Below are 13,055 nucleotides of genomic sequence, written 5' to 3'. Positions count from 1 at the left end.
CTGACTGGATGTTTTCTTGTTATTTTTTATTTTTATTTTGGACATGTATTCCCGCTACGTATTTGTGTGCCAGGGCTCAGTGCTAGACACACCTACTTTTGTGCAAATAACACAATCTTGACAACCTCTTTGGTTGTGTCATTCTATGCAGATGATACATTTCTTAACTTTAAACAAGAGTGAATTTTCTTTTCTTTATAACTGACAGTTCTACCCAAATAAAATTGATGTTCTCCTAGACGACGTCTTAACATCTACGAAAAAAACAACGTCTAGAGTGGAACTATGTACCGCTCCTTTTCAAAAAAAGTAAATATACTTTTCTTTTACGTGCAGTTAAAAAACGATGTTTTTTATGGACTCAGTTTTAGTTTGGCCTCAAATAATGTTTTTGTTTACCTTTCTCAGCCTATATGCATATATGAGTGTATATTCAGGTATCAGTTTCCATTCTAAAACCCTTCAGAAACTTTTGTTATTATATAAACTATTACCCTTTGTTGTGTGTCGCATTAAAACAATTTTATAAAGTGTCTGTTATTGCGAGATTACGAACTTCGTGCAGCATCAGTAAACTCATTCCACATATTTGCTTAGTCCATTTTTTGGTCCATATTTTCTTTTCTTTTCTTTTATTTAACCTTTATTTTTCTATCCAGTAATTGTCCCATTGAGATTAAGTATCTCTTTTTAAAGGGAGTCCTGGCTAGGGGGAAACAACAAATGACTTTTACAATAAAAATGTCAACATCTAAAACATAAAAATAGGATATTTTATTCTTTGATCTTTCTTTGACTGTCAAAATTGTTTATAAGTCATTTGGCCGGCACTTTGAAAAGCATTTAGCTCACAATTTTCATTCTGTGAGCAAAATAAAGAATGTTCTTGTTATTTTTTTTTTATTAGTGACATATGGATTTTCATAGGTATTTATGCACAAAGGCTGTAGCGGATTTCTACCTTTTAGGATTTAAGGTTTCAGTCCCTAAATGAAAGTGTTTTTTCTTTAGAAGTTTGAGGAAATTTAGTCAACATGTCAAAATGTCAAAATGTACTCTGTAGGGGCATCCTTAAAGGGCGTGTTACCTGGATCAGGTGTGCTTAGCCAAGAAGGAGTTTGAATGGCAGATTAATTGGCCCTAGAGGCCTAGAGTTTGAGACCTGTGCTCTGGGTTGCTGATAAAGTCACCAAAAGACAAGTAATCTTGAATTTGAACGGTATAAAGAGTTCTTAATAGAAAGAACTATTAAGTTTACAGGAATGAAACGAGGCTCCTTCTTCCAAATAAAACTACCAGAAAGTGTGACTGCTCCGAGGAGACAAAAGCAGGTTTCTTTGAGAGAGGAATTATTAAATTTGTTCCTTTCTCCACTGCCAAGCCAATTAAATGAAGGACTTTTGTTAATTCAAACAGAATAAATACAAAGGCTCAATGGAGACAAGCAACTTAAGCCGGCCTGTCTCACATCATTATCCTGTCTGCACTCCAATTATTCCTCCTCTATTATAAAACGCACCAATGAAAACTCACCATCTTGACAAGCCCATTGTTTAACTGTCTACCATCAAAGCAGTGAATGCAGGTGAAAATTGAAGCCAAACTGCGTTCGTGGAGTGAGTGTGACTGCAAAGCCCCATCAGTATGTGGCGCTTGAATATGAATGTAAGATTTAATGATAGAAAAGTTTCCATCTCTGCATAGAGAGCAAACTGAGGCAAAAATCAAACACATCACACTTCATCAAGTTCATGGGAATGGTTGACTTTCCTCCTCTTTGCAGTTGCTGCATATTTAAGTGTGTTGGAGTGAGAACTCACCCTCAAAAGACTGGAAGACGATAGGTTGAAGGAGGTCCTGGTATTCCTTGACTTGTGCTTGATTTCCTCTGAACACTCCTAAATCAAAAGCACACAAACCAAGAATGAATTCAACTTTGAATGCTAGCGTTCTTGAAATGATCTGCAATAAGCTCTCAAGGATTTTTCTAGTCTTTAGAAAGTTTGTCCTAACATTTACTCTTAATTCTTTTTATCTGAGCATTTCAGAGTAGATTCTGTTTTTTTTTCTGTGACCTGATGAGTCACAAAATACTGATGTTGGAATAATTTAGGCAGAAAAAAACTCAATCTAGAACAAATATGTGTTGGACTGGACTCAAAATGAGTTATAAAAAATAAAATAAGATTATCCCCAGGGACAATTGTCTGACGAAAGCTAAATCTGTGTGAAGGCTTAGAAAACTATGATTTAAGACACTTTCAAACATCACAAGAAACACAGGCTATGTCCGAATTCCCACCCTAACCCCTAGCTACTAAAAAACTATCAAGTGCTGGACTATCTAGTCAGTGCCATGGATTTTAAAAGCAATTCGAACACCATGCTCACTACTATTTTTTATTTTTATTTTTTTGAAGCTGAACATATGACGACGTCATCGATTTCACGAAGTATAAATCTATTCGATATTAGCGTTTGGCAAAGACCACTTATGAATCCACAGAGTTCTAAAGATGAAAACGGGATGGTTTATTAAAATAATACATTTGAATACATTTTCTTTGCAAAAATGGTCAAACGCAATGCATTGTGGTCTACTCGCCAATCTGGTGAGCATCGATTCACACTGACAAGGGCACTACATAGTGCCGCACTATATCGTTTTTTAGAAGTTAGGGTGGGAATTCAGACAAAGCAATAGATTTGGACAGCACTACAAAATGGCGAACGAACTATGTAGTGCACTATGTAGGCGTAAGGGAAAGAATTTGAACAGTTCTCCCTGAGAAAAAAAAAAAGCAAAACAATAAAAGACACAATCCGTTTGAATGTGTGTTAGTACAAAAAATGTTTGATTGGTTCCGGTTTCCTGATGTGCTTTTTCTTTTTTATTAATAGGAGCTAACTTTTTTTAAGCCTAAAGCTTTACAAAATGTAAAAAAAAAATATTATCAGTCAAGTTAAAACATTTTAAGATGTTGATACATATAAAAAATGTCTTTCCTTTCCACAAATAACATTCATTTTGAAATTATTAAATACTTTAATAGAAGATGTATCTAAACAAGTGAAGTGTTTTTATTGATTCAAGGAGCCACATTTGCAAAAAATTGCACGAGTCTTTGCGGTTTAACTCGCAGAAAGGACATTTTTGTTTCTTTTTCTAAAATCTGATGCAGAGACCTAGTGTGTTTGTTTGTTTTTCCTCTTTTAATATCTATATATTTATTTGATTTTCAGGCAAGATGCTAATATTTGCAGGAGGAAGCTTACCATCAATCATCATGTAGATGAAAAATATGGGAAACTCGCACTCGATGCCATCGAAGAGCTGGAAAAAGAAAAAGGACACGGTCAGAAGTCTTTACCAACATTTTCAAGCAAAGAATTTAAGAAACTGATGATGTTTCTGATACTTTCTGTTTAAAACCCAAATATTTATGGAGTGTTAGGAGAATTTGTAAATTAATCCGTTCGGGCATTTATAAATATAGCTAAAAATATATTCTATCTGCTACTGTTGAGTGTTTTTTTCCTGAAAGATAACTGATTTTCTTTGTTCTGTGTTTATTTTTGAGAACTAGAATTTCTGCTCTCTGCCACACATTCGTTTAACTCAAGAATTCTGAACTCTGTGGCAAAACACTGATCCAAACATTCCAGCTTCACCTCAGATTGACTTTTGGAATACTTCAGTCCAAGTTTAAACATCAATCTGACTAAGCTCTTGATTTGGAGCTTTAAAGGGCCTATATCGTGCTTTTCTTTAGCCTTTCAGAGTAAACTATATCTACATATATTACCTTTGGGATGAAATGGATTTCAGAAAAAAATGTCTTTTTAATTCAAATTTAAGTTATTGTCTCATTCAAATTCCTACTCAACCCCACCTTTCCCTCCTTGTGGGTGCCACCATGATGTTCGCCTAGAGCCGGTCTTGGCAGCGAAACTTAAAGAAATTGTATCTGTGTTAGGTCTCTGTATGTTAAGATCAACTAAAAACGAAACAACAAAACGTCATTTGTAAAGCTTTATGTCTCCATGTTGTGGTTCAGAGATTAGCCGTTTAAGGGAGGAAGAAAAATTGCTTCAATCTGTCAGGAGGTGAAGGATAGAGATGACAGAAAGAAGAGCAGAAAAAGAGCCACAGAGGCAGGTGTCGGCGTATTTAGCAGAAAGGAAGGCAGTGAGGAGCTGATCACTCAATGAGGCCTGTGCTTTTCTGCCCTTTAATGCTGTAAACATGCACAGCTCCCCCGTGTTTCATGCTTGAGCAGCTTGACTGATTGGCAAAACTGCCTGTCACACAGGCCGCCACTGCCCCCCGTCAATGGTAAGCGGACAGGGAGCACAGGCGGCCGCTCTGCTCTCAATTCCCTCTCAAAACACCAACAACAACTTCAGTCCATGTCGTCTGCAGGGACACCCAGATTATCATCCTCAACTTCAGCCCCGCCAGGCTACATGTAAGCTCCTTCTCTTCCTTCTCTTAGCTAATGCAAATATCATTCCATTAGTGGGGAAAAGACATCAGGCCCGACCGTGGCTTCATAGAAGATGACTGGCGTCGGGGGCTTCTATGACAAACTGTGGGCTCAGAGCCCGGAGGAGCTGCAGCGTTAAATTCTGCTGGAAAATTCTTCGCCTTGGAGTCTCTGTATCCTATTAGCTGCAGGATTAGACGAAGCTAATTGCAAAGTAGTACAGAGTCTGTACCTAATAAGGACCCACTTTGGCATAACAAGCAGGTTAATTTATAGTCAATTTTTTCTTATTTCTGTATGCATTAATTGATTTTGGTGCCACCTTTCAGTCACGATCGATAAAGACGAGTGCCTTATTATCAGCAAACGTGATGAAGCTCTGCTGATGGGAAGAAGAAGACCTTCATTCCGTATGGGCGTCCGTTTGTTTCTGCAATACACTATTATTTTGACATAAATGTATTGTATAATTATCTCGAAAACCGCTTTAGTCTACAGGTTGCTTCCTTAAGGCCAAACCTTTCCAAAATCTCTTCAGCTGGTCCAAACCCTGCAGATGGAATTCTGGTAAAAACTGACTGATGATCATTTCACCAACTTTTGCTTCTCTTCATTAAAGATCCACTCTGATGAAAATGTGTTTTGGGTGTTTTTAACATTTTATTGTGGGCAGCAGTGGCTCAGGCAGATGAGCAGGTCATCCAATGATCGAAGGCTCGGCAGTTCGATCCCCGCTTCCGTCAGTCAACTGTCGTGTCCTTGGGTGAGACACTTCACCCTCCCTGCCTCCAGTGTGGCTCTACTGGTGTGTAAACGTGCGTGAAGGTCCCAGTGATGGTCAGAGGGGTCATAGACGCGAATTGGCAGCCATCACCAAGTATGAATAAAGAGTGGATGAATATTAGACACATTGTAAGAGCTTTGAGCGTCTGGAGAAGCATGGATACATCAAATCCAGTATTATTATTATTATCATTATTATTGTTGTGGCCTTTTTCTGACAGAAAATTCAGCTTAAATTTGCATTTCTGAGTATTTCTTTATCAAAGAGGTTGCCAATCAAGGAACAGACGAAATAATGGCCTTCTAAAAAATTGTGTTTGTTATGTAGAACATACGCTGGGCGAGCAAAAAGCTCCCTGCTCCGCTGCATTCTGATGCATCCACTTGCAGACAAATAGATCCGTGTACGTCTTTGTTTTACTCGTCTGAGCTGCAATCTGGATCAAAACTGAACGGCTGGATATACACTGTTTAATGTTTTGTAATGTGATGTTGGATGGGGGTGTGAAGCTAGTGGGATAGTGTAAGCAGAGAGCTCTCAACAATGGGGAGAGGGGGCAGGGTCCCGCCGATAACTCAGAGGCACATTTCTGATGAACTTCGGATGCTCTGCAGAAACTATGTTCTAGAAAACCACACTTTAAAAAAAAGAATTGGCCAAAAACGGCATAATCATCATTAAAAGACCACTTATTGAATCAGATCAGAAGATGATCAGGAGACAGTTGATAGCAGAACAGATTTCAAGTTTCTACTAACTTAAAAAAACTTGAAATGTAATCGTTCCGTCTCATCCTAAAGAGTTTAAAGTCCACTGGAAACCACACTGGAGCCTTCAGCTTTTAGGTGTCTCCTTTGTCGTACCCACTCTTTACTTCCGGTCAGAAGGCAGATATTATCTCTTTCCTCAGAGCTAGACTCAAAACCTTTCTTTTGGATACAGTTAATTGTCCGGGGATAGCATGGGTGAGTCTGAAGCAACTCTGTGTGCTGTGTTTCGGCTAAAGTAATTAACTTTTCTCCTTAGCCTTAAAACAGATGTTCCAGTGTTTTTGTGCGGATCTGTCTCTTCTGACCTCTGACCCCATCCAGTCTCAGCAGATCCTCATCTTCACTGGTTCTGCAGCAGGTTACTTCCAACCTCCCTGTTTTATGCTCAGAAACTCCTTTATGGCAATTATGGTCTTGCGATATTTAAAATACAGTCAGTTTGGAATTATTGGCAACACTTGGAATGAATTGGATTACAGAAAAAGTTTTTGCTTTCTTTTCTTACACTTTGAAATAACCTTGGCTGTGAATTGGCACTTCTTAATTCAACTGAAACCCCTTCTTCTAAAACAGACTTCAGTGTCTGACTTTCTCTCTGAGCTCATTAATTCATGAAGGTTGTTTCTAAAGCTGGAGAAACAGCATTTTCAGCATTAAGGGTCCAACATCTGATTCCCCCAGTGAGAAGTCTGTTATGCCTTAATGCCATTCCATTGGATATCATGAGGGATTTACAAAAGGACAATGAATGCACAGTCATTCACATTTGCATGTATGCATGAATTCACACTGCAACACGGAAATGTGCACTCAGATTAGGAGCGATATGCAGGTGGGATTGCTGAGATCCCTATAAAAAATGGCTCTTTTTAAAGCTTCCCTGTTTCTTTCGATAATCACAGCATGCTTTAAAGCTGAAATCTGCAGATAATCCTAACATGCATCAATTCATAACGACACAGAATTCCTTTTTTGATCACTTCTTCAAAATAGGTCGGTCATCTAAAGCTCACAAGAAGTTACACTGGAAACTTTACCAACATAGATAAATTATATAACAGGGGTGTCAAACTCATTTTGGTGCGGGGGCCACATTCACCCCGTATGATCCCAAGTGGGCCGGACGAGTAAAATAAAGGCAAAAATCAGCTTTGTTTTTTTTCGGTATCCTAATCATTTCATTCATTCACAGAGGGCAATGATTCTCAAATAAAATTCATTTCACTTTAAAAAAAAATGGTTTATTCAATTTTATACAGACTGAATATTTTACATCTGACACTGAAAGAATCCTGATAAAAAAATCCAGAGTGGCTATGTACAAAAATGAAACACCTGCCAAAAATGTAAATGTGCAAATCAATGAAAAATTGCACTAAATGAAACTTGCAAACATTTGTGAACATAAACTTTTGGAAGAAACCTCCTTTCTCTCCTGAAACTTCACTCATCGATCAATATCAGGATTCAGATCCAGTGCAGAAATACATTTACTGTCATTCAAGTGTGCAAAATACAATGAAATGTCCAAGAATCTTTTCCTGGTTTTTGTCTGAATTTTGTATCAACACCTGCCTTCTTCCTGACCTTTGATGGGGCGCCATCAGTGACCAGATGACATCATGTGACCAGTTCACTATAACATCGTCCAGCACAGTAACTAGAGAGCTGACTATGTCATCAGCTGTTGTTGTGTCCATCAACTCAAGAAACTCTGCTGTGATGGTCTCCTCAACACTTCTAATAAATCTGCACAGCTACCTTTATCTGCGATGTCTGCGATGCTTTCATCGACAGCGACCGAAAATCCAATAAATGGCTAGATTCCTTTATTTGGCGCCGCTTTTTGGGGTACAACACTTGAGCAGCCTTCAGTATTTTTCAATAAGTTCACTATCCGAAAATGGTTTGGATGTTTGCACCAACTTGTCTGCAATAAGGCAGCTGTCACTCCTCCATCACTGACGTCACAGCTGCAGTAAATGCAGATGGTTGTTTTTTTCAGTCCAGCTAATAGTTGGTAAATCTTCTCTTTTCTTAATTCCAAATAGCAAAACTTTTCTTTATGGTGAGTCTCATCGTGATGCTGAATGATGTATTTTGAGCACTGCGATCTGTTGATGACATACCAAGCATGCAGGTTTGGCATTCAGCTCCGTGAACAACTAAAACTCTTTCCATTTTTCCAGGAAAGCTCAGCACTTCACTTCAACCTTTTTTACTTTTTAAAAACATGTTGGTCAGTATTGTGTCAATACTGATCATTCTTATAGCAATGTCACAGTGGTGAGGCTCACGAGGAACCAAAGTACATCTTACGCTTCCTGCTTGCTTTTAAACTTCCTTACAAATTTTACTCTTCATGACTGGGCCGGATTGAATCATCTGGGCTGTATGTTTGACACCCCCGGTCTATAAACTACTAGTTTTGCAAGTTGCGTTTGAGATCTGTCAAAGTTCAGACTCTCAAAACCTTCATGTTCAAAAAAGTGTCATAGAGGGATTGTGCACCACTGTCTCATCATCCCTCCTGGACTACACAGGAAAAACCATCCCATCATTGTTGAACCAGGGGCCTGATTACCAACACAAACCTTCATTTCAGCCGGTTTGTAGTATCGACGGTTCTTGTCCTCGTTTGCAGTTCGGTAGCCGTCGCGGAGGAAACGCTTGAAGCCATATTTGCCGCGCAGCTTTCGGACGATCTTGTCGAGCGTCTGACTGTAGAGCGCATCATCGTCCACTGCAAAGGCGGGGTAGCTGATGGTGGGCAGCAGGGCCGCATCAGTGTTCTGTGGAGAGCCCTTTTATTAACACAACGGTTCGTCTGATCAAAACACAAAAACACTCAAGTGTTTTAGGAAGTAATACATGTTTATATTGTATCCAAATAAAACACTTAGTCACATGCATTTGTGCAAGACGTCGGCCCGTATGTGTGCTGTTGGTTTTCGGTTTGTCCGGGCCCATGGAGGGTCGTAGAAAGAAACGGCCTAATCTTAACCCTTTAACACCTGAGATAAATAACACACGCACTTTGACATACCGTAACATTTACATGATCTACGTGTATCAGCTGATTATGACGCAGAGAAAAGTGGCTTTTAGCTTTGCGCCATGCCAACCATTACTAACTTCGACTGCGTAAGAACGTCCCAACTGTGATATCAGCGCATGGCTGCTTTTCTCTGCTTCAGAATCCACTAGAATTACATACATTACGTAAATGGTTGAAGTGCTACAGTAGGGGCTACATCGGGGCTAAAGCTTCTGTGACAAGGGTTAAGGGGACCACAGGTGTGTCTTATTTGGCCACCACAATTAGAACATACCATTGTATAGTGAAGGATCTGTAAGGGTATGATTTATGTACCTATGATGCTGTTGTACGGTGCCCTTACACTACTTTAATGGTTACTAAAGTGCGAGTACTGACCACGCCACACGCCACACGGGTGTTCAGGTGATACTTAAGATCAAGTAGGACGCTCAGGAACGCATGGAGCACACACTTATCACATGAACAGAACTTGCACAGTCCGCAGGATTAAAGAGAGGTTTCAAAAATATCTGTATGACGTGCCTTAGCGTTGTATAAGTCTTCACTATGACTTATCGCCCATTGAATGCATGAATGTTTTCACTCTACAGGTTTACTGAATGGTCCACGAGTTTTATATGTCGTCCGGGCCACCTGCGTACAGGTTTGCCCATTTTTCACCCATAGACACCTCTTTTGCACCCATACGGGCAGTTTTGATGAAGGCTTTACATCGATACAAAAGGTAAAAATAAAATTACAGTCAAAGAATAATAATAAACAATACTCCATAGAAAAGAGTGACAACACACACAGTGACCATCAAATCCCCTCAGGAAGGAGCGCTTTAGATTCTTCCCTTTCTTGCTTTTGTCACACTGCCTCATTTTTTTGCAGCTTTAACCTCCCTGCCCTTCTCACAGAGCTAAAAACTGTTCTCTGACACACGGACATAACTAGTGGTTTAAAATGTGTAATTAACCTTCAACATGGCTGCTTGTTCGCTGGTGATTCTACAAAGAGGACAATCTCTGCTGCTGCTTTTTATCACAAAAGAAAACAAGAACGTGCCAATTTATAAATACAGAAATAAATGTTTATTCAGATTTCCTGATGCATTGAAAAGGATTAGCAGCTCTTTATCAATGAAATGAAGTCATTTTGAACAGAATTCATTTAACAAAAATACACCATGAACGATACAAAATCCAGTTTTAAATAACGATTCCAGAGTAAATAAAATGTCTGAGCCCACCTTTGCCAAGTGAAATCATATTCTAAATCTAATAGCCGGCCATTTATTTCACATGACTGGGCAACATTTTTGTTCCACTCTTCTAAGCAAAATCGTTTTTAAACAATACACTTCATGGTTTTTAGTACTTCTGCAGAACTCAAAAGCCCACCGAATTTCAGGACAAAAACCACCAAAAAGCTTCCTGTGACTTTTTGGTAGACATCATAAATCCTCGTGTCTTCATTGTAACAATTCATGAAGGTCCTGCAGCCTCCAGACCATTACACTACCACCCCCATGTTTGACTATTGATATGATGTTTTTGTGATATTTAATTGTAGATGTTTTCTTTTCTTTTTTGTCTCATCAGTCCAGAAAAGATCCAAAAGACGTTTTGATTCAATGTGAGACGAGTCTTCGGTTATGTCAGAATTCAATCAATCAATCAATCCTTTATTGTTCCGTGAGGGAAATTTGTCTCCCATTGAATTCCCATCCTAATCTCTAACAACTAATAAACTATACAATGTGCGACTATCTAGTGCCTTGCATTTTAAAAGCACTTTGAACACCATGCTCACTACTTTTTTCTCTTGTTTATGGCGGATATGACGTCACTGATTTCATGAAGTGAAAACCTAATAAATACAGACATTTTAGGATGAATATTTATGAATCCACTGTGTTCTGTGGATGAAAATGTTTATAGTTTATTGGAAAAATACATTCAAAGACATTTTTTGGGCAAAAATTGTTCAAATGCAATGCATTATGGTCTATATTCACCAATATCAATACATCAATACACACTGGTTTTTTGCAAAGACTTCTGGGAAATTTCTAGGACACTGAATTCTGTAATTGTAGATTCAGACAGCATTAGAAAATGGTGAAGACACTCTATAAAGCACTATGTAGTGAGTAGTGAAGGAATTCTGCCACAGTCTTTGCATTCTTGTTGCTCAACATTGTCTTTCTTCCTTTTACCCAAATCTCTTTCAGGCAAAGAATGTTCAAATATCCAAAAACTCTAAAAATGTAAAAAGGAACTTTCGTTTGACTACATGGGGATGCGACGATCTAAAGGTCATTGAGTGTTCGAACAAATTCTTGGAGGTTGTGAAATAATTAATGTGTCTTTTTTCATTTAACTTGAACTTTTTTCACATTCTAATTAATGTATTACTTGATATCAAACATAAGTTTGATAAGTTTGTGTTATTAGGTTGCTTTTAATGCTTGAAATAAACCAATAAATCAAATCAAATTTCTAATTCTAGAATAATAAACTCTGACCTGAACTGAGTCAAGTGAGGCCTGCTCTTCTCCCCATGACTTCCTGGATGAGTTATTTTGATCAGTTCATGAGAAGGTTCTCCGCTGTTCCATCATGTGAGGTTTACAGCCAACTGATAATCTGACTCTAGTTCTCTTGAGTACAGATAACTCAGAAGCTTCTTCCTATGTTTTATTATATTTTAGTATATTTTATACTTTATGTTTTACATCTGAACTTAATACTCTTTTGGTTCCATTACAGTTTCTGATGGGGATTCTAATTTAGTTTTACTATGCGCACATTGTAAAGAAAACGGATAAATTAGAGCATTTAGATGACAAATTGACAATGACATAAAAAAGATGCATTTTATCCCACCAGTACTTGACTGTTGGCCCAAAACATTTTTTGTTGTTGCTGTTGGCTGGTTTGGGATCAATATGGCAGACATGGGTGTACTCACATGTGAGCGTGACTCTCTGGGCAGCAGGGAGCAGAGGGTTTGTCTGTTCCTGTTGTGGGCATCCAGATCCACAAATATCACCGACCATGAGCAGCCCTGCAGTGCGGCACACAGAGTCAGAATCCCCGTTAAAGCGGACACACGTGTGCACCCACAAGCGTTCCCACATGTGAGAAGTCACTCAGCATTTATCTGAAATAGATTGAAACGACCCGCCTCCTCCAGTCGAAACTCTTCTCCGCTCTAAGGCCGAGCTGCTACTTTTGGCTTTCACACTTTCCCCTAAAGTAAAGTGCTGGAGTGCTTAAGCAGCAGTGAGTTTGGTCATTATCCATTCGCTTCAAAAAGTCTCCATTGACAAAAATGAATTGCTGGAGCCAAAGTGCAGTTTGTCCATCAAGTGCACTTAAGCTTTAACTGAGTCGAAGAACTGATCAAACATCAGAAAGTGCTTACGTAAAACTCACACAGCCTGCAACCTGCAAAGCCCTTTCTAATGCAAGTCTTGTGCATAATGCATGGATATGACTAAAGTCTGTTTTTTTCCCCCTAAAACAACTCTGAGCTTTTAGTCAAATCAGCAAGCTTTCCTTCAGGAATTTGCATAGTTTAGAGGATTGCTGGACGCGTGCAGCTGTGTGACAAGCTGCTGGAACGTTCTTTCAGGGAGACCTTTCTGCTGCTGCAGCGGAATACATCAGAGTAAAGGAACCGATGGGAGTATAGTAACTATGAAAAAAGTTTCAATGTCCGTGTACAGAAGATTCATCGGGAAGGTTTAACTCAAAATAATGATGTCCATAAAAAGAGCGCTGTAAGAAAAAACAAAAAAATATTTCCTTTCAGAATTTTTAGCTTAAATTTAAATCACATATTTGGACCAATATTTTCTGCTTATATAAAAATCTTCTCAGCTAATAAAATGTGACAGAACTTGGTTTGTTTTATTGTTTTATGTCTAAAACATAAACAACATTCTCTCTTTTTCTTTTGCA

General features: G+C 38.6%; 1 protein-coding gene across 4 annotated transcripts in view; it reads right to left on the bottom strand.

Annotated features, from left to right (window-relative positions):
- phkb (phosphorylase kinase, beta) overlaps nt 1-13,055 on the bottom strand; it is a 107,569-nt gene that overhangs the window by 60,194 nt on the left and 34,320 nt on the right. For all 4 annotated transcript variants that reach the window (XM_020700795.3, XM_011494100.4, XM_078944680.1 and 1 more), the window contains 4 exons: nt 12,061-12,156; nt 8,636-8,833; nt 3,277-3,334; nt 1,821-1,898 (listed from right to left, as the gene is read on the bottom strand). In XM_020700795.3, coding sequence (XP_020556454.1) covers nt 1,821-1,898; nt 3,277-3,334; nt 8,636-8,833; nt 12,061-12,156 — 430 coding nt within the window. The remainder of the gene's footprint in view (nt 1-1,820; nt 1,899-3,276; nt 3,335-8,635; nt 8,834-12,060; nt 12,157-13,055) is intronic.

The sequence above is a fragment of the Oryzias latipes genome, chromosome 3 (genome assembly GCF_053564925.1).
Source record: "Oryzias latipes strain Hd-rR chromosome 3, Olatipes_Hd-rR_3.1".
NCBI lineage: Eukaryota > Metazoa > Chordata > Actinopteri > Beloniformes > Adrianichthyidae > Oryzias > Oryzias latipes.
Note: the sequence above shows the minus strand (reverse complement) of the source record. Positions and strands in the feature narration are given on the sequence as shown.